Here is a 23,780-nt window from a genome sequence, read left to right on the forward strand (position 1 = left end):
TAAATAACAAAGTGAAGAGCACAATTTGTATCAGGCACTGGACAGTGATGGCAGGAACACTCCCAAGGTACCTTCACAGGATTTGTTTAAGCTGCCTTCAAAGCCATGTAAAAAACCTGCAGCTTTTAGAACTTGCCCCAAAGAAATTAAAAGGGTAGCCCCTTGCAGAATCTCACCTGTGACATCTCGTGGAAGAGGAGCATTTGTTCACTGCCAACAACAATCTCTAGAAAAGTAAGGATTATTGAAATGATGATGACTATGAGCAAGTTACTCATTTGTTATTGTCAGCAGCACAGATGAGGTGCCAGATGAAAGGTCCACAGGCTGTACCTGGCTCTGAAATCCTGTGTCAGACAACAAAGTGAACTCCACAGGCCTCCAACCTTTGCAAGCCTGGCACAGCAGAGCTCTGGGAAAGGGCAGGTCAAGGGAAGGGAATGCTTTGGGGATGTGGGGCAGCACTACTCATTCTGCACACCCCAAAACAGGACTCTGGGAAAAGGCCTTACACCTTTGGTGTGGAGAACCCTTTTCAACACAAAATGGGCACAAAATGTGGTGCAGGGAGTACTGGTGAAGTGAGATGACTTAGCCTCATCAAGATAAACACAGCAATCTGGAAATCTCTGGACAAATGAGCAACGTGGGATGATCTTTTTTCAGTCATGTTGCTAGGAGACATCACCGCAGTCAATCATAAAACCATCAACTGCTGCTACTCAGGAATTTTTTTAATAAACACTTCTGTACTGAAGAGTAATTCAGTGAAGCTAGAATTGCTTATGGGATCATGCCAATTTTGACAAAAACAAGCAACAAAACTTACATTGGCGAAGATTTCTCAGGTTCCAGATGACATTTGTGATCCATGAAGTCTAATACCAAGTTTGATGTCATCAGCATAAAAAAAAATCAAGAGAGCAGCTCAAACCCACACCCTATTATATCCCATAACAGAAATAAACTGGTATGCTTTCCAACAATCCCTAAGAAGTTAGTAAGTAAATTAAGTCTATGTTAAGTAGTTTAAATTCACTATACAGTATAGAGAATTTCAAAGGATTTTGAAGCTTGAAAAAGATAAAGACTGCAAGCTTAGTCTAATATTCAGAGCAGCCTGCAATGGAGGCAGCTCAAGTTCAAATCCTTGCTCCAGGGCTGTGGGTGAAGGTCAGGGTGAGAGCCAGCCTTCCTCAGGGGCTGGGGATTTGCTGACAGCTTGGCACTGGGATCAGGATTTTGTGAACAATTTTCAGGAAGTCAATGCTGAAATCTGAAAGGAATGTGCAGAGCAGAAACCCCCTTTTTTAAGCATTCCTGCCAATGGAGGAGATGGTAGTGTTTTCATGGAGCCAAGCTGCCTGTGTGGAAAGGCTGGAAGGTAACGAGGGTGGAAGCACAATTAGGCAAGAAAAGGGAAACTAAGCCACAAGTAACAGTTCATAAGGCTGAAAATAATGATTGAAGAGAAAATAACATGAGAAATTATTTTCAAAGCGACATTTCTTCTACAGAAACTACACAATAAAAACATCAACTGTTATGCACTTTCCTAAAGAAGCATGTGAAAGATGTTATTGGGAGCAGAAAAAGGAGGTATCATAATTCACACTTTTATTAAACAAAATGCAAAAACCAGCAAGCTAAGAGGAAAAAAACCCAACTCACCCAGAAACAGAAAAATGAAAAAAAAATGAAACATATAGCTTTTCATGATTATATGTATATTTCACCTTCCCCATGTGTAAGGAAAAACCTATGGTTAGAATAAAAGCATGAACAGAAAAGCAGACACATCAAAAGCAAAAGGAAAGGAATAAAAATAGTAATTCTTATAGTAAATAAACTACTTGTGCTAAGAATTCAGGGGTACTAGCTGGGGAAAATGTTTGAGCTGGTCCCATCGCCCTTGCTTTCTTTGACAGGACCATTTTACACAGAAAGCTCTGGCAGGAAATGGTGCCTGCAGTGGCTTTAATCTTGGGAACAACCCACATGGGGTGGCTGCATTCAGACTGGTAGGGAAAAGGCCACAGGTGATAGAAGAGGCTGTGCCTCACTGTGTGTCACAGCAGGGTGACACCTGCCTCTGGTCCCTCCTCCCCTCAGCTCCTTGTCCAGCACTGAAATGCTGCCTGGTCTGGCTGGGAGCAGAGCAGCAAGGTCAGGGGGAAAGCAGGGAAGCCTGGGTCCCAGAGCCACCTATGTACAGATGTGTGTCACCAAACAAAGAACTCAGAGTCCCCGGGCACAGCCAAGAGCGGCTGCTGGGCCACTGCCAGCAGCAAGAGCTGAGTGAGAAAATAAAGAAAAATCAAATTGGGAGCCTCTGACACATGGAATTGATCCAGGGTCTGTTGTGTGGGAAAACACATCCCACACCACAGGAAAGGCCAGGGAGACAATCTGGTACAGATTAGTCCTTATGCAGAGATTTCATTGCTGGCAGTAACAAAATGATTTTTTTAAATTCTTGTTTCCTTCTTGCTTTAAGCTCCTCAGCTAACTCTATGAGCCACACAGTTATGTACAATGCTTCCAAGTGGAGAAGGAAACAGCAGAGCACGCTGAAAATTGTAATTTTGATTCTTAGGCTTTGTTTCTAAAGGGGAAAACAGCACAGCAGTCAGAGTGTCTTTACTGCAGGATACACACAGAGAGGACAGACAAAGAGGACACAGATGTGATACTACAGCAAACATTTGCACAGACCTAAATGGTAAGCAAGTCCTGTATAATATGCTGTATAATATATGTGCTGGACATATCTGTATCTATCTACAGATAGACAGACATGGTCAAGGTAGCTGAAGTAAGACCTTTCCTGCACTGACTTGTTACTTAGCACTCAATAACTCACTGCCAAATGAAAAATACAATTACTGAGATACCCCTGCAGAAGAAAAGTGTACTTCAACTTTCTGGCAAAATTCAAAGTTCAATTACCCTGTAGCAAATCAATCAAATGTGCATGCAGCAAGCAATGAAAAAGCATAGATGTCACCTCAGTGCTTTCAGCTGAACATGGTTTTCCTTCTTTTTAAAAATCAGCAAGTGGCACTAGGAGACATTTACAAAGCTCACATTATGCAGAAAATAAAAAGAAACCTCTCAGAGTGATTTAGAGCAGCAGAGCACAGTGCTCTGGGCATGAGAAACAATAAATAATGAGCATGCATCACTGGTAACCTGCACAATGATCTGATTTTTATAGACACCAGCACTGTATCCCCCCCATTCCCAGAGCTGGAAGGCAGGCCTGCAGGGCCTGGGCCATGGGCACACTCAGCCTGTGCTGATGGATGTGTGGCAGGACACAAATGTGTGTGTGCACAGCAGCCCCACCTAAACCAGGGCAGCAGCCTGGTTGGATGCTGCTGGCCTGGGCTGCACAAATGAAAGCTTCCCAAGAGGAGCACTGGGCCACACTGTGCACTGACAGCTTGGGGAGTCACTGCCCTTTCCTGCTTCAGGAACCTTTCTTTGCCCTTTTGTTAAGAGCAGCACAAAACTGCACTTGAGTTCACAGCTCTGACACAAACCTCGCCCTGGGCTTCTCCAGCCTCTCCCACAGACCCTGCCCTGCTGGACAATCCCAGGGACACTTTATCCTGATTACCAGAGTGGGAAGGGATCACGCTCACTTTGTGTTGCCTTGTCATTGTCATATTTTCTGGAAAAATCCCTTTACCAGGATTTCTTCTCCTGGAAGAAGCTGAGAAGACTCAGAGAAAAAGGAAAACAATATTATCTTATTTGCTTCTCCCGTGTTTTGCTGCTTTGGAATGTGGTTGGAGATTGTTTATCCAATTTGTGAATTGTTTTGACTTAATGACCAATCCCAGTCCAGCTGTGTTGGGACTCTGGAGAGAGTCATGGATTTTTCATTAGTATCTTGTTAACGCTTTTGTAAATATCCTTTTTCTATCCTTTAGTATAGTTTTAGTGTAGTATTCTTTAATATAATATAGTAACATAAAATAATAAATTGGCCTTCTAAGAACATGGAGTCAGATTCATCATTTCCTTCCTGCCATGGGGGACCCCAAAAATACCACATTGCCTGAAATAGGGACCTTCAGTTTCCAGCAGGGATCATCACACAAGGTTGGGTTTGGTTTTGCTCTCTGTTAATTCCTAGAGCTGACATGACAAGTTGTAACCACTTTCAAGTGGCTGAAGGGAACTTTGAAACTCCAACATTTTTTGCTAGTTTCCTTTCCCTCAGCCTGAGACTTATTTAGCTGTGGCTACAATAAATCACAGAATACTCTGAGTTGGAAGGGACCGAGAAGGATCATCAAGTCCAACTCTTAAGTGAACAGCTCATACAGGGATTGAACCACAACCTTGGTGTTATTAACACCAGACTCTAAGCAAATGAGCTCATCTCAGTGTTAAATGCTTTTTCTAAAAAGTAAATGGAAATAATACAAATTCATAACTCTGATAAAAATTGAGCCTGAATTTTAAAACAATAGAATTGCCTACCCACATACAAAATTATAACTGTATTTTATATAATCAAAAAAATTAATTCATGAAACTGATTAAGTCCATAGAACAATGGAAATTAAAAGAGCACTTAAATATACAAAGTTAATACTCACTGTAGTTGTGTAAAATTGATATTTTGAAACATTAGAGGCATCTTAAAAATTTTTATTTAGCATATTGAAAAACAAATGTTACAAAAAATTTTCTATAAACATAGGCAAAAATGCTTAAATAGGATAATTTAATGTAAACCAAACCCCTTTAAAATATACAATACTGTAATCAGAGGTTATTTACATCCAGTGAAGAGAGAACAACCTTCACTTATGTTAATATCATCTAAGCAAATCATTAATTTCCATAATTTCTTAAAACAGTGCCACCTTTAAGTTAGTTTAGTAGCTAAATCATTTCAGTCCCAATACAAGGTGAAATTCAATGTTACATTCAGAAGTGGGAAAGGCAGTATCCTGACTATTCATGTCATCAGTCAAGACAGCACTGCATTCAGAGCTGCAAAACCTTAGAGAGGTACGACTATAAATTGATATTTATTGCATGACAATGCAATTACAGGATAGGTAAAACAAAAAGAAAAAAAAAAGGTGTAAAAAATCTCAGTACAAATAAAATTTTATTTTTCAATCAGGTTAGAAAAGCCAACCACAAAACTAAGCTATTTTCCCACATTTCACAAAACAGAACAAACAATTTGTGAGTTGATGCTATTCCAACATGGAGAAAACTGTTCATGTTTTAGAGGAAATGCATTTGCACAACTGTCCCACACAGGTTTTGTTTAAATATTAAATTTATTCACCAAGACATAAATTTATAGCCCACAATGGCTTTCAGATTCACATACTCATGGAAAAGGCATTGTCCAATTAATTCAACTCATAGATCACTAAGTTTTTGGTTGTGACTGACTTTTTTTGGAATGGCAAGCATCAATTTTGGATTGCACATAAAAGTTATCTACAGGACACAGTAACAGGATAAAGTAACATACTCAACTTAGGAACCACAAACAAACCCTTCAAAAGTGGCAGTGGAATACAGAGTAAAGAAAACACAGAAAGAAGGGAAAATCCAGCTCATCTCTAAACTACTAGAGCAGACTGCCCAAGTTCAGGGATGACAGCTGCTAAACAACCTAATGCAACATGGGTGATCTCCATGCATTTCCTACAGGGAAGTCCTATATCCTGACAAGGAAGTTACTGCTAAAACTCCTATCTGTGCTGGCAGGCACAGGAGGTGCCAATATGGCACAGACACAGAAGTACCAGCTCTCCCTGAGGTGGTTCCTGCATGCTGGGATGAGGCACTTTGTTCTGCTGAATCTGCCTAAAGCAGTTCATTTATTAACTCTTGCTCGGTTTGAAAGGAGCTTTAACTTCCACAAGTGGCAATTCAGGATTCACAAGAGCTAAAACCACTTCAAAAGAAAAGGTCTGACAGTCCACAAACAAAACCCAGGCAATTTTTACTACAAGTGTCCAAAATATACTGTATTATCTACTCATCTTAATATATGTATTATATATAATGACTATAAATACAAATTATAGTTTTGACAATGGAGTCAGGAGTTTGGCCAGGAGTTCATCTCTAATAAAACTTGCCTTAGCGGATGAAGATCCCCAGCAGGCAACAAAGGCAACCTACTCTTTGCCAAAAATGAGAACTCCTGACTGCACTTGCCAATAGGTTAGATCATATTCTTATGAACATTTACACATCCATCTATAACCATCCACTTCCTTCCAGACTCTTCACAAAAATCCTTTGGGAACAGTTGGGCCAAGCCCCCATGAGAGGGGCATTAAGAGTAATTTCAAACAGATGGCACTGGCATTTCATCTGGGGTGTTTGAAACAAGACAGTTTGGGTTTCTGCTGTGAGAAAGCCAACATAACATAATTTAGGGCTCAACACATTTCAATTGGTGTTAATTGATTAGTAGAACACAGAACAGTACTAAGCTAATGCCATGCTACTTGGTGAAGGAAGAAAGAAAACTGAAACTTACTACTAAGAAATTAAACTGAGCAATTAACTTTTAAATCGACCTGTAAAGAAGAGGTAAAAAGAAGAATCACCACACTAGAATTTGTACCACCTAAACCAAGTGGATGAAATTCTGTACAAGCCTGTATGTAACTTGCATCCATCTCTTCAGCCTCAAAAAGTCACTCCACACTAATGCTTGGGGTTATGCCTGCATGTTCTTAGAATTCCTTGATTGAATGGATAAGCAATAAATTTATTAGTTGTTGAAAAAAGATATTTATACTCTCTGCAAAGAATTTACACAGGCACCAGTAAAAGGTGTACACAAGGTACATGTCAGTAGGCAAGGGAGTATCAGAACTTGAGGAAAGGGTTTATAGCTGGCAAAACCTTGAGGAAGGTTTTCATATTTGGGGAAATAAGGAAGTCACAGACACTGAACTTCTTTCCTTTTTCTCCTTTTACAAAGGAAAGTAATGCCTTTGGGTGTATGTGCTCATAGATTACATACTGGTCCCAGTGAAAATCACAGTAGGAAGTCCATGATCAGGATTTTATCCACTCTTGAGTACTTCACTATTACTGCTGCATGAACTTTCAAGTTCTGAAGTTAACATATGCACACTTCTCACCTCTAGAATACAAACGTAAAACCAGATAGGAAAACAGGAAAGGCAGAACACAGACAAAAACTTACACCGTTAAATTCACCAATTAGTGTCTTGAATTGTCAGCTTCTAAGCTGACAAAATTCTAAGAATTTTGAGCTGTAATAGCAAAAGCTTTAGAACACACCTCTTCTGCTAGGACTCTGGAATTATTGCTCTTACACCAGCATTCCCTACATGAGATGCTGGTTTGAAGACAAAGGCTCCCAGCCTCCTGAAGGCCAGGAGAGGGTCCGGCATGTAACAAAAACCGAGGTGAGAAAAAGGAACAAACCAGACAAGAGGCAATACTGCAAAATCAGTCCCCTCTAGTGTAAATAACTATTAAAAGGTTGCTTAAGGATTCCCTATTGCAGGGAATTCTGACAGTCTGCAGTAAGAAAGGAGAGGGAGATCCCACAAATTTTGTGGGGAATGTGGACAGTGTTTGGAATAAAACAAGTGACATCCTTCAAAACAGAGGTACTTTTGAGAAGTATGACAGAGCACCACATCTGTATCTGCACTACACTCTCAATACAGATTCCTTATCTTTTAAGACATTCGATAGGGGAAAAAAAATCCCAAACCCAAAGAACGAGTGAACCTAAAAAAGGTGAAATTCATCGTATACAAGTCCGTTAAATTACAGAAATGCATAATAAGCCAAGATAAAGTGCTACAAAATGATTAATGATTTTTAAAAGGTCCATGGCATTCTTCTTGTTTTACTTAGTACTGGTGACAATGGGGGTCAGTGCAATGGCACTGGCTGAACTGGAGTTCACAATGTCTTCGTACTGTGGGGGTGGATCTAAATGCTGCTCAGTTTCGATTCTTCTCACACTGATTTCCCCAGTGGCTTCCTCATAGGAAGGAGGAGGATCACAGTTTGAGAGCCTTGTGGATATTGAGTCTGACCGTGCATCCGAATAGCTCAGACCTCCAGGAGAGAGCCCAGTGACCTCGTACATTTCCTCCTGCGGGGAATGAACAATGCTGAGAGGCGGCGGGCGGGGCCCTCGGCCGTCGGCGCCGTCGCCCAGCGCTGCGGGGGCTCCCCTGTGCGCGGCGTACACCGACTGCCTGCGCATTTTCTTTTTGAACAGGCATCTCCAGATGACAAAAACCACAATGAGGATAACAAAAAGGCCAATGATTAATGGAAATGCAAGGTAAAATGAATACCAGCTATGTCCTGTGTTACTTTCTCCCTGGAGTCCGTTTTTGTAGACTTTCCAGAACTCTTTCTAGAAGAGCAAGACACAACATGTCAGAAACTATAACACAGTTAATAAAAAACAAGCAATGTAAGCAAGTTGTTTTAAAGAATGAGGACAAAAACAAAGGCATTTCAAATATTGATGATTAAAATAAGAACTGGCATGGATAAGCACACAGAAACTTTCAATTTTTCTTCTTATGTGATTAGTGATACAAAAGGGATTTGGTTTTGTAAACAAACTCCACCACTTTTAACATTCTTATATCTGCACTCCATGTTTACAAACATGCAGCAGAGACAGGACTAAGCAATAATATACTTAGAAAAGAAAAAAACCAAACCACAAAACAAACTAGGAAAAACATATCTCAAAATTCCCTGCCTAACCAGCAGGCACATCAGCCATCTGGTGCATCAGAATCTGTCAGCACTACTCAAGACACAAGTTTAGGGTTTGTTTGTTTTAAAATTGAAATAATACATTAGTACAATTTGACACAAAAACACTAGCTCACAGTGACAGACCTTTCTGGCTAAGCACAACTATGCTGCACTGTCTTATCATAATTTAGACATGCTCCACCCTCTGGCTCATACAGAAATCACTGTCAGCTTAGTTTGACTTGATCCAGATCCTCTGTTTACAGTTAAAAATAGCCCCATAACTGTGAGACTATTACACAGGTTATTATATTTTAGAAACCTTGACAACAGAGCTACAGATAAATGGAACATAAAGTGAAAATATGAACAAGCAAAAACAAAGATCAAGGGGTTCACCAATACTTGAAAGTCCTCTTTGCTATATTAATATAAGCAAATGGGAGCACAAATATTGTGTTGCCATCACATTTCTTCTGCAGTGAATGCTGTGAAGAAACAGCACAAAAGAAAAGCATACCCTGCCTCAAAAGAGTAGCCATCCTCACCTGTAATGTCTCTCCTACTATGAAATACTTCCACTGAGTTTTATAATCATAATTTAGAACATTTTACTATATTATAGTATAATTAAAAACCCAAACCCCAAAAACCTGTAATTAATGACACCCCTCAGTCCATGCCAGAATCTCTGAACTCTGGTTTTCTTTAAATATGCACAGACTTGACCCTCTCATCCTCCTGCCAGCATCACATTAATTTTAAATGACAGCACACATTTCATGCAACTATTTATAAAATAGTCACCAGGTAGAATTGAAATTGTAATTGCTCAGCTGCTAGTAAATGATGTATTTAGGTTGCAGACTGACTTTGTGCACAGACAAATCAGATTCATCATTTTTTTTAGCTCAGGCCTGATGCCACACGATGAGCATCAAACAGAAAATGCCACCCCAGAGGCAGCCTGAGTCCAGGAGCAGCACAATCCCTCTAGCATGGAGGTCAAGCTTTCCCTGTGCAAAGGCAGCACCAGGGCACCATGGGCTAAACACACACTATCAACACTTCTGGATCAGGATTTGCTCTGGTTAAGAGCAATACCATGTACATGGAACAATTGATTCTCCTGTAAATTTTCCTTTCCAAAGATAAATTCAGTTGTTCTTATGTCTATGTGCAAATTCAAAAACCAAAACAATTTCAACTCCGACACCAATCCAGGATCAGGCATTTTCCCTAAAATTTAAGGCTTGACACCACAAGCAGATTGTCACAATGCCCCTCTGATGTGAACCCAGGTCCAAATCATCTAAGCTGTGTCAGGTGGCATTGGCCTCAAACAAAGCAAGAAAGACTGGAAAGATGGACTCTAAATACTTCTCTACAAGAACCCTCCTTGACATGTGTTCCACAAGGTGAACCCCAAACCAACAGTTCTGAGTTCAGAAAAATGTATTTTGGGGGGAACTAACAGTGAAAAATGCCATCAGCTGCACAACTGAAGGCTTCTGGGATCTCTGCATGATAAAACCTGGCAGAACCAAACACCTCACCCTCTCTCCACCAGACCACCAGGCAATTAATACCTATTAATTTTGCATCTGGTAAGAATACAGATAACTAGATTTCTTAGTGGACTAAATAATATATTGTTAACTGAAAAAAAACCAGAAAAGGATTAATTAGGATTATGAAATCCTGCTGTATGTACCGGGACCAAACTTCCCACATCACTCTTCTGTGGCCTCAATGGCAGCAAAGAAATAAAATTGTAAAATGTTTGCTTTTAAGACCAAAGATTTACTGAAAGTCATTATATATACAGTGCAAGGATATGTCATTTTAAAGACTCTTTGGAGGAGAAAGGTAGTTTTGATGAAAAAGAAGAAATTACATTTCTCCCCTAACAATCTATTTTGTGTTGCAGACTGCAGAGGAAATGCACCTTCTCCACTAGAAGGGTATTAAATAGTGACTGGTCTTTGCATATTGTTTCCACATTACTTCTACTCAGCAAAGCAGCAGAAAACCTGTTCTGTTCTCCCAGAGTGGCAGGCACTTAGAGCAGAACACAGGGTGTGATGCTTGGGCATGTTTGACTTGGTGATGTGACCAGACAAATGCATAAAGAGCTAAAAGAGTGTAAACTGCCTTAAGGATTAAAGTAGCTTCATGTCCTTTTTCATTTACATGCAAGGCAAAGAAAACTCAAGACAGTTTAGACATTCCCCACTCCCTGGTCAGAAATTACTTTAGGTCTAACACTATCTTACATAGACAGAGGAATACAGTTCTGCACACAGGTGAAAAACACTAAGAAAGAAACATTTACTTAGTCATTAAAAAAAAAAAAAAGTCTATGTTCTTAATGGGAAAAGAAAAAAACAACCAACCAAAAAAACAACTCCATGAAACCCCACAAGAAATAACCTTGTTAGCATACTAGATCCTGGGTTCCCAGCTTGCATTTTTGAGTCAGCTCTCTGAGAGAAGCACAAAGACTTTTAGCCCCAGACTGCCACAACTGACAGGAACTGCAGGAAATGCATCCTTCAGGTCTGAGCTGCACAGCTGCCAAGCTCTCCCTCTGCTCTGCCACCCACAGCTACACTGCAGAGTAAAGGGATGGTGCAGGAGGAGGACAAGACACCTGGTCAGAGTCAAATCCTGCCTCACAAAGCCACAGACAACTTAGGTAAGCTTACACAGTGTGAGGATTTGTACAAACTGCTGTCTGTAAAAGAACTAGTGCTTGAAAAAGACCAAGAGGGGGAAGACTGAAAATTTACAAAGTATCTGTAAAATTCATACAGAAAGTTAAAGAGTAATTTGTAAGCTGGAAAACTCCCAGCACAAACATCCCTCCCACAACTGTTGGTCTCTTTAACTAACAACAGAAAGGACTTTCTGCCTGACAAAATTACTAACTTGTGATTACTGAAAAGGGCACTTCAGTAATCATTTATCCCTGAGTGCTGTACAACTGGGAATACCAGGTGTAAAAGCCTTATAAGGCTGAAAAACTTAAGCAGGCCACAGAATCAGATAACTGCAATGGAAAATACTTAGAAATCATCTAACATGTATTCTGCCAAGAACTATTTTTCTGAATGTACCTTAGTGCTTAGGCAAATCCAGTTTGAAATAATGAATTCTCACAGGCATCCCAAAGGCAGTTACAGCGAAATTTTCCAGAATTCTGTTTCCCTTTCATTTGTAATACTTCTCAGAACAGAGTCAGTATCAGTTAGCTGGATCTGAATGCTGAATCAAGTGAGGGATCCACAAGGAAGTCAAGACTCACACTCTCTTGAGAATTTCAGGGGAGGCCTTCACTACAGCTGGCAGCATTGTCATCCTCAAATGATTCTTTGTCAATTGCCTGACTTGTTTTTAAGGTGGACTGATAACAAGCCAGTCAGAGGACTGCTTGGTATTCACCAGGCAGAGGGAGAGAACAGAGCAGTGAGGGCAAGTGAGTGCACCTGCTACACTCTTCCCTTCTGGTCTGCCCCCAGTTTCAAGTAGCAGGAAAAGATTCACATCTTCTTGTATGAGAATTTATCCAGCATCCATAATTACACACAGAGCAACACTGGAAGTCTTACTTGATCATATAATTTTAGATCTGGTGTTGACAAGTTTTGAGCTGCTTACTAAGATTTTTAGCAGTCGTTTGTTTGTTTTGCTTGAATAAAGCAACAAAGAGAACTTGGCAATTTTCTGCAATATTTAAAATTCACTGGAAATTTGCAAGAGGAACAAAAATCTGTGACTTCCAGCTTTAAAATCTTCATGCAGTTTAATTTTAAAAAAATGAGTTAATGGAAATTAAATTAATATCAGTGCTACAATCACACTCAGACACTTAGCATAGTAACCTCTGAATAAATCTTTTAGCCTCCCAACAACCTCTGACACCTGACCAGTGACCACATGCAGCACTGCCTGCAGGCTATAAGCACCACAATAAACAGCTTTACAAGGTCATACCTAGGGCTCACCTTATCTGTTAACTTCTGACAGTAATCATTAGAGACTGCTGAAAGAGTTCAAACACAGGCAGGCTACCTTGCTGCTACTGGGAGATACTCTCCCAGATTTCACATCTTTGTACCTTAAGAAATTCCATTAGCCAAAGTTGATTCCTTTTAATTAATGGTTCCAGACTGATTTAACTTCCCTTCATTTACATCACTGTTCTCTGAGCCTGTGCAAGCTTTTAGGATCTGAGACATCCTGTGGCAAGGCAGTCCACAGCTCCATTAGCTGTGGTGAGGAGAGACTTCTATTTGCTTTGAACCTGCACCTTTCCAGTTTCCTTTGAGGCCCTCTTAGCTCTGCTATCAGAAGGATGGCAAGTGACTGACCTCAGCTCAGCCTTCATCTCACAGACATCATCACATATCCCCTGATTCAATTAGTTTATGATCTATTGCTGTTACACAAGTCTTTCCATATCTTTGATTAACTGTCACACTTCTCTGGTGCTTCCTCACCTACTAATTCACTTTTAAAGAGACAGGGAGATGAGAGTTGTACACACTCGAGATGTGGGTAAACTCTTTATTTTGATCCCTGTTCATTTATTTCAGATTCTTAGAACTCAGGGTTCTTTGTTTTGGCTTTGTTTAACTGCTCAGCATTAAAGTGAAGTCTTCATAGATTGAAATCCAGATCTCATTCCCAAATTCTTTTCAGAGACAATCATCTATTAAAATGAATGTCCCCAATTCCTACACATGTATTACATTTGCAACAAATAATTTCATATCCTGTTTTACCCACAAAGTCCTGAAAATTCTTCCCTGTTGGCTCTAGCCTAACATAACAGTTTTATCTTTATACCTAACTTTATAGTTTCAAATAGTAATTTGGAATCTGTCAAAATCCCCAAGCCTGTCTTGAAAATACTGAATGACATGTATGCACACTTGACATACACAATGCTAATTAAAAACTCATGCACCAAAAATATCTTGAGGGAACTCCTTGATATTCTTTTAATATTACAAATCTGCATGTTGCAGACCTGCCCAGAAGATTCGAGAAAAACAAAGAAGCAAGTGGACAAGATAAAAAATATAGAGATTAGACAAAAAGTTATCATGAGATAAATAAGCTACAGCCCCTATTTGAATTCCAGTCTATCTACACTATGAAAGCTTTGATCCTGTGTTTCTCTGCATACACTAGCTCATGTTCCCAGTGTACTGCAGCCATTCCCTTCCCCTGGGACACAGATGTTAAGTATTACTAAGTGGCTGTGTGGATGGATACTGCTGGGGGACAATGCACTAAATAAGCCCAAGTACATGAGGCTGGTCAGGCACCACTGCACATTAGCAGAGCCTGACCCATTAGCAACTCCCCACAGCAGAATAGAGCAGCCAGGGAAAAAGGATACAGTAGTGGAAATGGATAAAGGATCAGGACCTTATTGAAAGCTCCTTCAACACTTGTGGCAGAAAATAAATGTAATTATTTCTATTTAACTACTTCCCAAATACCTCTGCAAGGGAAATTCTAGTTACCATATCATAAAATGTTCCTGAATGGGAGAGAGAAGCTGAGAGACAACATGTTTAGGTTATGTTTTCTGTAGTGACTGGAACAAAAAGCAGCAATGATATTGTGTTAGAGTTTTATACAAGTTGGCTCATTGTACACATTATTTTTAATTACACAATGAGCTATCATTAGGAACAGTCATGCAAAGTCAAGTTTGGGAGGTAAAAACACGTGTGTGCAGGCACTTCAGAGCTTCAGAAAGAAGCAGCTTTGAAGGGAAACCACATGTCCTACAACTTCATTTTAATATATCAGAAAATTCTCATGCCAGCCTTAGCAATCTCCTCAGCTATGTGTGATACACACCAACACCAACAAAAAGATGCCAAGAACTTAAAATGTCCAGTATGCCTTAATACACTGTTATTTTTTGATGCAGAGCTCAGTCATTGAAGAGTGGAATGTGTCACCTCTGTAAATTTCAGAAGAAATCTGCAAGGTTCCCTGTGCCACTCTGGTCACTAAATCATTGGCCTTGCCAGTACAATTTCCCTGTGCAAAAACCAAATCTAATGAAATGCTGGAAAACACACAAGCACTCAGCACACCCATAAGTTTAGTGTAAGTACACCTCACCCATCTTTACATACATAGCAAAACATACCGTTTTTTCCTCATTTTCAAAAGCTTCTCTTGCTTCTTCATAGCTACAGATTTCTTCTCTGCATTCATGTTCTATGTCACCTTGCTTTATTTCTTCCAGAAACGTGTTGGCTCTTGGGTATCTTTTTAACACAGAGTTGGCTTTATCCTCTGTTAAGAACACTGAATAAGAAGAGGAGAGTCAACAAAGGTCACTTCTAAAATAGACACCCAAAACCTTATGCCAGAATTACTCCAAGAAAACATGACTTTGAGAAAAAGTTTTTTCAAAGCCTTCCCCTTTATTTGATATGATAAAAGGCCTTTCCTAGTTTTGCTCACTGTGGTAAGTAGTTGGGCCTACAATTTCAGTAGTTATTGCTAACATGTCCTAAATGCAGAGACCTCAATTCAGCATCACAGCCATGTGTGGTGAAACAAGACTGAAGCTGGTACCCAAGAAGAGTCCTTGGAAGAGACAGGCACATGCTCAGCTCAAGCTGACACTGAACAAACAAATCCTGCTTGTCAACATCCAAAATGATGTTTGCTACTGCCTGGGGGCATCACAGGCAGAATGCTCTGAAGGTTTTGATATAAATATTTATGACTATTACCCAGAGTCACAAACACCAGACAGCTGCATTTATCAATGTTTAAGTGAATAAGTTTTCTTAAGCAACTTTGAAGCAGACTTGCTCCCTTCACTCCAGAACTCTCAACCAGTAAATGGGAGTTCTTCTGAGGGTGGGGGGGGGAAGTAGCCTCTTTCTATTTTTTTGACTCATAAAGAAAACCTCACCGTATTTGATGAATCAAATGAAAATAAACCTAAAAGGCAACCCATGTTCTGACACAGGTATTCTTTATTTGCTTCCCTTAGTTTGCTGTCCAAGGAGGAAAGCTGGAAGTAATCTCTTTTCTTCTGATGTTCCAGCTTTCCATCCAACTCTCTGACCCAATGATTTTTACATATGCAGTTACTGGGAACACTTTGGAATCCATCAGCCTGAATTCCCCAGGAGGTAAATCTGCAGTGATGCAGGCATTCTGCAGGTATTTCAGGTCAGGAAGCAGGAAGATCAGGTCAGTGCTACACTGTTCTTGGGCTCTGAGTGCCAGCAAGAGAGGATAATGATTCAATGCACTGCCACACTAATGCATTTGTAGCACTTTCTAGGCTACACAATCATTTGTGCATTGCTTCATTTGCAGTTAGTCTGAAGGGTTCTTTTTTCCCTTAATCATCTGCTCTTAATCTTATAAAGGGTGGGCAGCAAGGAAACTGTGTTTTTGCTTTAGAAACATGTGGTGGTATTTGCCAGCACTGATTAGCATAATTAGGCATAACTAATCTCAACTTGTTTAATGTCTGTGGTATACTACTGTAATGGATCTCCATGGCCAGGCTACAGGGGTGGCTTCTGTGAGAAGCTGCTAGAAAATTACTCTGTGGAGAAGGAAGGGGAGGAGGTGCTCCAGGTGCCAGAGCTGAGATTCCCCTGTAGCCCGTGGTGGAGGGGGGTGACAGAGCAGCTCTGGGGGCACCTGGCATCCAGCCAGGGTCAGTCAGTCACAACTTGGTTACAAATCATGAGATAGTGACCTTCCTCTTGCAAGAATTATATGAAGATGTGAAGACTGAATTCCAAAACAGCACTGATCCTATGCTTCCAGTTGAATACATTACATACATGCATATATCACACAAATTACCCTGCTCATGAGGATGCTAGGGCTTCAGTGCATCCAGCCCTGCAACTGCACCTACTGCAAATTTGGTTTTCTTCAGCACCATAGGTGAGCACATGGACATCTCCTCTTGTGCAATTCATTGACTAAGTAACATAGAAACCAATATTCAGACATCTCTTCAAAAAGCAAAGAATAAGAGATGGCTTTTTTCCACTTTCCACACAATTCCCCTCACTTCCCTCTAGGCCTGAATAATTTGGTTTCTCTCAGCCTCATGCCTCAGTGATCACCTCAAGGTGATGAGCTGAACAATTCATCCATATGAGGAATGCAGCACACAGCCATGCCTGGGGATGGACTGCAAGTGCTTTTCCTACTTCCCCCAACTCCTCATGGGCATTCCTGAAGGGAACAAGTGTCAGGCCAGACTCTCCTAAGAGTGTCCATGTGTAGAGGCACTGAAGAGTAGATAATGCACTATAAATTAAGTTTCCCTTCCTCCAGCAGATAAAACGTAGGGAATTTCATTTCATGTTGGAATCCATCCCCAAAAAGAGCAATGAGAGAAGTGATGACAGCTTTGTATCAGACGTAGAAGGAAAAGAAACACAGGAAAATGCAGGTAGCTGCAAATACCCTGATTTACAGATTCTGGCTCTCAGAAACAAGATACAAATAATTGTTTCTGCATGCACTTTCCAATTTCCAAAGAGAATAAAGGTTTAAAATCTGATATATTAAGAAATATTGCATTTATTGCATTTGATATATATTGATAGGAGCTTTTAGGTAATACTTAAGTTTTCCAAAAGGAAATAATCATACATTTCTGAAATGCATTGATGAAGAACAGCAAAATGTTAATTCAGTTCAAGAATGGACAATACATGACTGTCTAAACCTTCAAAGTTTTTATTTAACAATTCATATTCAGAAGGTCTGTCTTCTTTCACAATACAGTACACACAATGTACATACTACAGAGACAAAAAAAAGCCTGCTGAGGAAAATAAACTGCATCCCATCTTAATTACGAATATATCTGATAAATAAAAATCTCTGGCTAGTCTAGACCTAGAATGCCTTTTGACCCTGCAAGGGTGGAAATAAAAATGAAGTAAATTGTTTGTTTGGATGTGAAATTTTTAATGCTTTGCATAATCCTAGTGACTTCAAATCCTGTTGAGAAGTCAATACAAATGTATCAAGGAAATCAAAATCTGCAATACAGGTTTTGAAATACAGGGATTTAATGAGAATCAGGCACTGCCTGATGAATCTCATAAAAAAAGATAATGGAACTGTATTGCAGAACCCACTCTGACTTCTTAGTATTCCAGGACCATAATCATGTAGATACTCAGCTATAATAGGATAAGAGTGTGCAAAAAGCCCACTTGGGCTGGATGCCCACCTAGCAAAGCCACAGCATGGCTGAATTCACTGCAGTTGTTACTGTGGAGCTCAACACAATCAGGGAAGAGTTGCATGTGTAAGAATAAAGAAATGAAGCAAGATAAGTCACTTCTTCACTTTTTTAAGGAGATTAACTAGCAGATAAAAGAGAAGTCAAAATCATTATTTTGGCATTATATATATATAAGACACAAATCATCCAAAGTCTCTTTTACTTCCCCAATTTTTGTAGGATATAGATGGAGTTATACAAACTACCAAATTTAATGCATTTGAATACATAATTTCTTCAGACATGCTTGTGCGCTGTATGAAACTGTAATAATGGGCTTTTACCAAGTTTTTATGTATCAAAAAGCTTCCAGAGACTTAGTTTCAGCTATTATTATTGAAGAGAACAATACAGTCAGATCAATTTATTACATACCCTCTGGAAAGCCTGCCTGCTATCCTAGTAGTGAATGGATACTCTACCAAGGTGAAATTCAATCAGAACTGGAGCCAGGCACAGACACAAGAGGATAAATATTTTGCAGCCTGCCAGCTGAAGCTGCCACAGGGAAAGGAGAAAGGCTTTAGGTCTGCAGTGAGAGAGGGAACAGGGAGCAGCAGCGTGGGAACCAAGCTTTCTGAGACACTGCAGTGCTGCCGAAGCAAAGCCCGGGGAAGCCTGGACACCCAAACCAGCTCCACTGACACCAGTGCTGAGCTTCCTTTACTGACTCCTTACCCATCTAAGCAGACTAAAATCACCACTAAACAGTAAAAACAAACATTTTAGCTCTAAATTTGAAGCTCCTGCTGCTATTACATCTTTCTGTAGGTCATCTTAACAAATCCATTTGGTTTGAATTTGTGCTTTTACTTATGAAGTTTAAAAAGTGACTTCTGCTCTGAGAATCAGGAGTTACAGAGACAAGCTTAAAACCAGTTAAAACTAAAGTACTCAAGGCTGAAAATTCAGCTCTGTGGTCTTCATTCTGCAGCCAGTTTTCAAAGGGCAACAATAAGGCTGTGATAATTTTTATGGTCTGCAAATAATATCTCTGTCAGAACAGTTGCATGACTCCAGCTCAGTGTGGGCAAAGTTCTGCATCATCTGTAACATCAAAGCCAGCTCAATGCCAGAGGGCACCTTTTGTGCAAAGAGACTGGAATTATGAGCAGAAGACAGTGTTGGGGTGTGTTACTGGCTACTTAACAGGAAATAATGGAGAATGCACACTCATCAGTAGGTTAAACTTACCACTATCCATGGTGATTGCTGTCAAGGCTGGGAACTTGCAAATATCAAGTCTGTAAACAGAAGAGCAAATATCCTGATGAGTTTGCAAATTACAATCAACTTGGACAAGTTTCTCTTGCTTCCCAAATACTGGTATAAATATATCAGTACTCGAAACTCCATGGTGAAAATGAACCCCTCTTTTGAGTTGTACCAGTACTGCATGCAGGCTGATTTCAGTAGTATAGGAATACTATCCAAGGAAAAGATAACCTTTGAAATGGTGAATGCTTTAACAGTTTTCAAGGCTTTTCAAATTCAGAATATCAAAAATGTTAATATGAAATAAGAGGGTGTGTATCATTTCAAACAAAATGCAACATGTTTTGCCTAACTGAACTTTAAAGGCATTACATTCTCCAGTGTAATTACTTATACCTTAACTAAGACTTAAATTCACTCTGCAGAGATCATCAAGTCAACTCATTATCTTTAGTCTATAGATCAGATTTTTGAAATCAGAGTGAACATATGGAAATTCATTCAGAGTCAGGTACTGATTAAAACAGGATGCCTGCATAAAGTTCAAGGGCAGAACAAGATTGTGATTTGGCAAAGGAACTTGCACTACATGAGAGGATCCCAACCTGCCCTACAAGAACTTACATGTACTTTGTACCTCATCTTGGAAAGAGAACAGACAGGAGATGCTCTCAGTTGAGAAAGTGCCTGAAGCTCATTGCACCAGCAGGCAGAGAGCCAATAAGAACTGCATCTGGAGGAAGCAAGAGTAGTGCAGCTCCTTGGAGTCTTTTTTGGTAGGGGAAAAGTCAGGGAAATAAAAGCTTTCAGCAAAGTAAGAGAAAGGTGGAACTGCCTAACCAAGTTAGTAGAACACCACGAGTTAAAGGTTTTTTTTATTAATAAATTACCTACTCCTAAGGGTTAGCACCAGGCTTCAGAGGCCAGGTTACACATCAACATATCACAGCACCCAGATGTTCTCACTTTCCATAAATCCAAACCCTCGGAAGCAAACCTTTCTGCAAAAAAGGTTGGCCATGGCTGTTGTAATAAACAAAGAGGGAAAGTTGATGCTCCCAGCCTGGCCTGCCCAGCACTGTAACTCCTCATGCAAGAGCAGACTGCAGCACTTGCATGCTGAGCTGAATGGTGCTCCATGAAGACATCCCAGCCTGCTAACAACACTGTAGGAGTGGCACTACAAGATAAGGGATGAAGGAGCAAACTGATTTGAAAACAAGTTAATCAAACCTCTGTAAAGGCAAATAAATGTGAATCAAGAGCAGACAGTAAGGCACTCTGAAATCTCACCACCACAGTTTTTAGCTTGTAGTTACTAAATATTGTAGGTTGACAGAAGCAGAGGGCTTAATTTTTTTTTTCAGAATGTATATAAAACCTCTTTTAATACCTAGAATTTTTCTCAGCAGACTACTCTATGCCAACACAAATGACCTTTGCTTTTTGCTTCTTGAATAAAAATAAAATTAGTGTCATTTAATGATTAGTCACATTGTCACAACCCAAATATCTGTGATGAAGAAATTGCTAAACTTATTAAAACAAACAGGTCATGAAAGATTTGGCTAGTGGTCTAACTATTTTCTTTACCTGTTACATTATTATTTTCTTTTGCCATTTATTACCCACCCAGTTTCAGTCAGCTGGTTTAGCATCAGCCCCTCAGATAAACACACATCAACAGAAGAGGCAGCAGCCAGGAGTTCTCCCTTGCTCTGTCAAGTGGCAGAAATGCAGGGAATTAAACATACATTTCCTATGCTTCCCCTCTTGAATGGGGTCGTTTTTTTTGCAATAAATTTCAGTTAGTCTTTAACGTTTCACCCTTTTAACAAAACTTGAGTGTGGATTTCTACAACATTCAAAAAAAAACAAACAACACCAAGACAGAACACAAGCATCCACATCCATGAGTCACAACCCCTCTGATGGCTCTGCCTACTTGGAACTGTGTTGGGAAAAAGGGGACTTTGTGCCTCCCCCCTGCTATGGGATGTTTTCCACCAGGAGCAGTGCAAGTCACTGCCTCTGCCTTGGCACCTAGCACTCGGTACTTGGCATATCATGTTCTCTGGGAATGAACACCAGAACACTGACTCACAGCTTGGGAAAACGGCAGAACACAGGGAGAAGAAAAAAAGAAAACAGAGAAGGTAGAGTATCTTTTAATTTCTTCATTGAAAATTTTATTAGGGGCTAGTGGCAAAATAAAGAGTTGCTGAAGTGACTGCAGAACACAAATTATGTTTCACTTTACCTCCTTCATTACAGAAGGAAACAGTATGCCCTTCTCCAGGAAATATCAAATACAGCTTTTCAGTCAGTGGCTGTAGTGCAGAAACTCCCCTTCATCAATCCACGTTAGATTTTTATGGCAGTTGCAAGCATTCAGAGCTCCCTGGAACTAATTCTGCCCATTCTCCAACAAACGTGTTTTCTCTCTCCTGACTTTCCTCTCAAATTTCTTCATTTCCAAGCTCCCACAAATCACAACTTTACCCTCTATTAACAGTTTCTTCCCCTAAAGGGAAAGAGTTTAATTACACTTTAGTCCTCTATTCTGACACTCTTGGTTCAAACTAACTAAATAGTTCAAAGGTGGCTTGGAAGAAGGGATTGAACAAAGACAAGTACAAAACCCTTTTTTACCATCATAAGCCAGCTAATAAAGCAGAAGAGGGCTGGTCACACCACAGGAGCATCCTGACTTACTAATGACTCATTTATTCCTCTGTCCAACTCCTTACTTAGCTTCCTGCTTTTAAGTCTTTACAAACCTTACTCAAACACCAAAATTTGCTGGTTCATGAATCCCTCTTCTATCCATCTTCTATAGGGTTATATGTATCACCTTAGATATGTGACAACACAGTGGACAGCTGTACAGCCCTACACCCATGCTGAGTGTCCAATTCTGAGTTAATGGCAGCAGATCCAACCAACATGTGACCTTTCCTGACTGCCTGCTTGTAGAATGCTTAAAAAACAAATCAAAAAAACAATGAACCACACACTTCTAGTAGGAATTATAATGACTCAGTGGGAAACACTGAACTCTAAAGCCTATGAGAGAGCCCAGGAGACACACCAACACCATCCCTGCTATTTACCAGCACAGCCCTGCTCACCACCAACACAGTGCAGCCTCTTACCAAGGAGAAGCATCCTGCATGAAAGAGGAATTAATACTGAAATAACAAACCCAGCTATACATTTCTTTCCACAACTAACCTAAATATTCTTTTTCTCAATTCTGCAAGTACCCAAATCTTGCATACACTACTTATAAGCATAAAGCATAGAATATTTGTATACATAATTCCAAAGGTGGTAATCATATTCTAGCAGTGACAATCTCTCAAACTGGGAAGGTAATTAATTTCAGCATTAAAAGCTGCTGTCTTAAGACAGTGTTTCTGCAGGATTTTGTTGCATTTATTAGGATAACCATCTTTGGCTGGCAGGAACACACCTCTCCTGAGTTCATTTCCTGACTTCAAGCTTAATGGCAACTTGTGTGCAGCACGTACCATGAAAGGGCAGAGGATCTGGCTGAGGGCACACAAACTGCCTGCACTGTTCTCCCTCACTGTCATGTGCTCCCAGGATACAGAACATCCAGAACAAAGCCAGTCCTTAAGGGAAGGGAGGAGGAAGAGAAGGGAAAGTAAGACTAATGTACAGCAGCTGCAGTATTTTCACCTCACCTAGTTTCTCACCTGCTGTGTTAAAAAGGACTTAAAATACTGCAAGGCCCCCTGCTCCTCTCCCAGCTGGGGAGGGATGTGCATAACAGCATCCAGGGAGGGAAGGGGGAAGTGGCTTTTTTTCCATTCTGCAACAGAACTCTGGCAAGTGGTACAGCTGTTAACTTTAGTTTTGTAATCTGTACAATTCATGAAGCCCAAGAGCTACATAGTTTCTTGAAGTTATCAATATTTAGGTTCTTCTGGTGCTTTTTGTGAAAGCAGGTCCATTCCAGGGACACTGTGAACTAAAAGATCAGTCTAGTCTAAAACATTCAGTCTAAAAATAAACACTCCTGTTCTAGCTCCTCAGTCCCAAACCAGCTGCAATGCAACACCTGGAACACTCCTGGGGGAGGTTTGTTTAGAAGAAATATTAAAACATTATCAATCTGACTTCCTCTGTAGCTATTTAATTATCTAACAGCTATTTATACAGAACGTATCATGCGCCTACCTAAAAATCCCACTGGCACCACGTCTTTTCCATGCTTGGAAAGAGTACAATTTTATTTACAGTTATCTACTTCCAAAGAGCTTTCTCTCCAGGAAAAGCATTCCAAAGAATTTACATTGATTCAGATGCTGGGAAAATAGATTGATTTTTCTCTGAACAGGAATTCCACAGGATATGGGAGAACCCTTATTTATTAAGTTCAGTTTGCTTGCAAAAGCAAGGTTTTCCAGGGAATTCGGTGGGAATAGAGAGGGAGGGAACACTTTGGAAG

The 23,780-nt window shown here is 40.1% G+C and overlaps 1 protein-coding gene across 2 annotated transcripts in view; it reads right to left on the bottom strand.

The window, feature by feature from the left end:
• Positions 1 to 4,649: 4,649 nt before the first annotated feature.
• PRRG1 (proline rich and Gla domain 1) overlaps positions 4,650 to 23,780 on the bottom strand; it is a 31,138-nt gene continuing 12,007 nt past the window's right edge. For both annotated transcript variants that reach the window (XM_071430335.1, XM_071430334.1), the window contains exons 2-4: positions 19,283 to 19,332; positions 14,948 to 15,108; positions 4,650 to 8,413 (exon numbers count right to left, since the gene is read on the bottom strand). In XM_071430335.1, the coding sequence (XP_071286436.1) occupies positions 7,892 to 8,413; positions 14,948 to 15,108; positions 19,283 to 19,292 (693 nt within the window). In that variant the 5' untranslated portion in view covers positions 19,293 to 19,332 and the 3' untranslated portion in view covers positions 4,650 to 7,891. The remainder of the gene's footprint in view (positions 8,414 to 14,947; positions 15,109 to 19,282; positions 19,333 to 23,780) is intronic.

The sequence above is a fragment of the Agelaius tricolor genome, unplaced genomic scaffold (genome assembly GCF_023055355.1).
Source record: "Agelaius tricolor isolate 1412-34295 unplaced genomic scaffold, bAgeTri1.0.p SCAF_7, whole genome shotgun sequence".
NCBI classification, from domain to species: Eukaryota; Metazoa; Chordata; class Aves; order Passeriformes; family Icteridae; genus Agelaius; species Agelaius tricolor.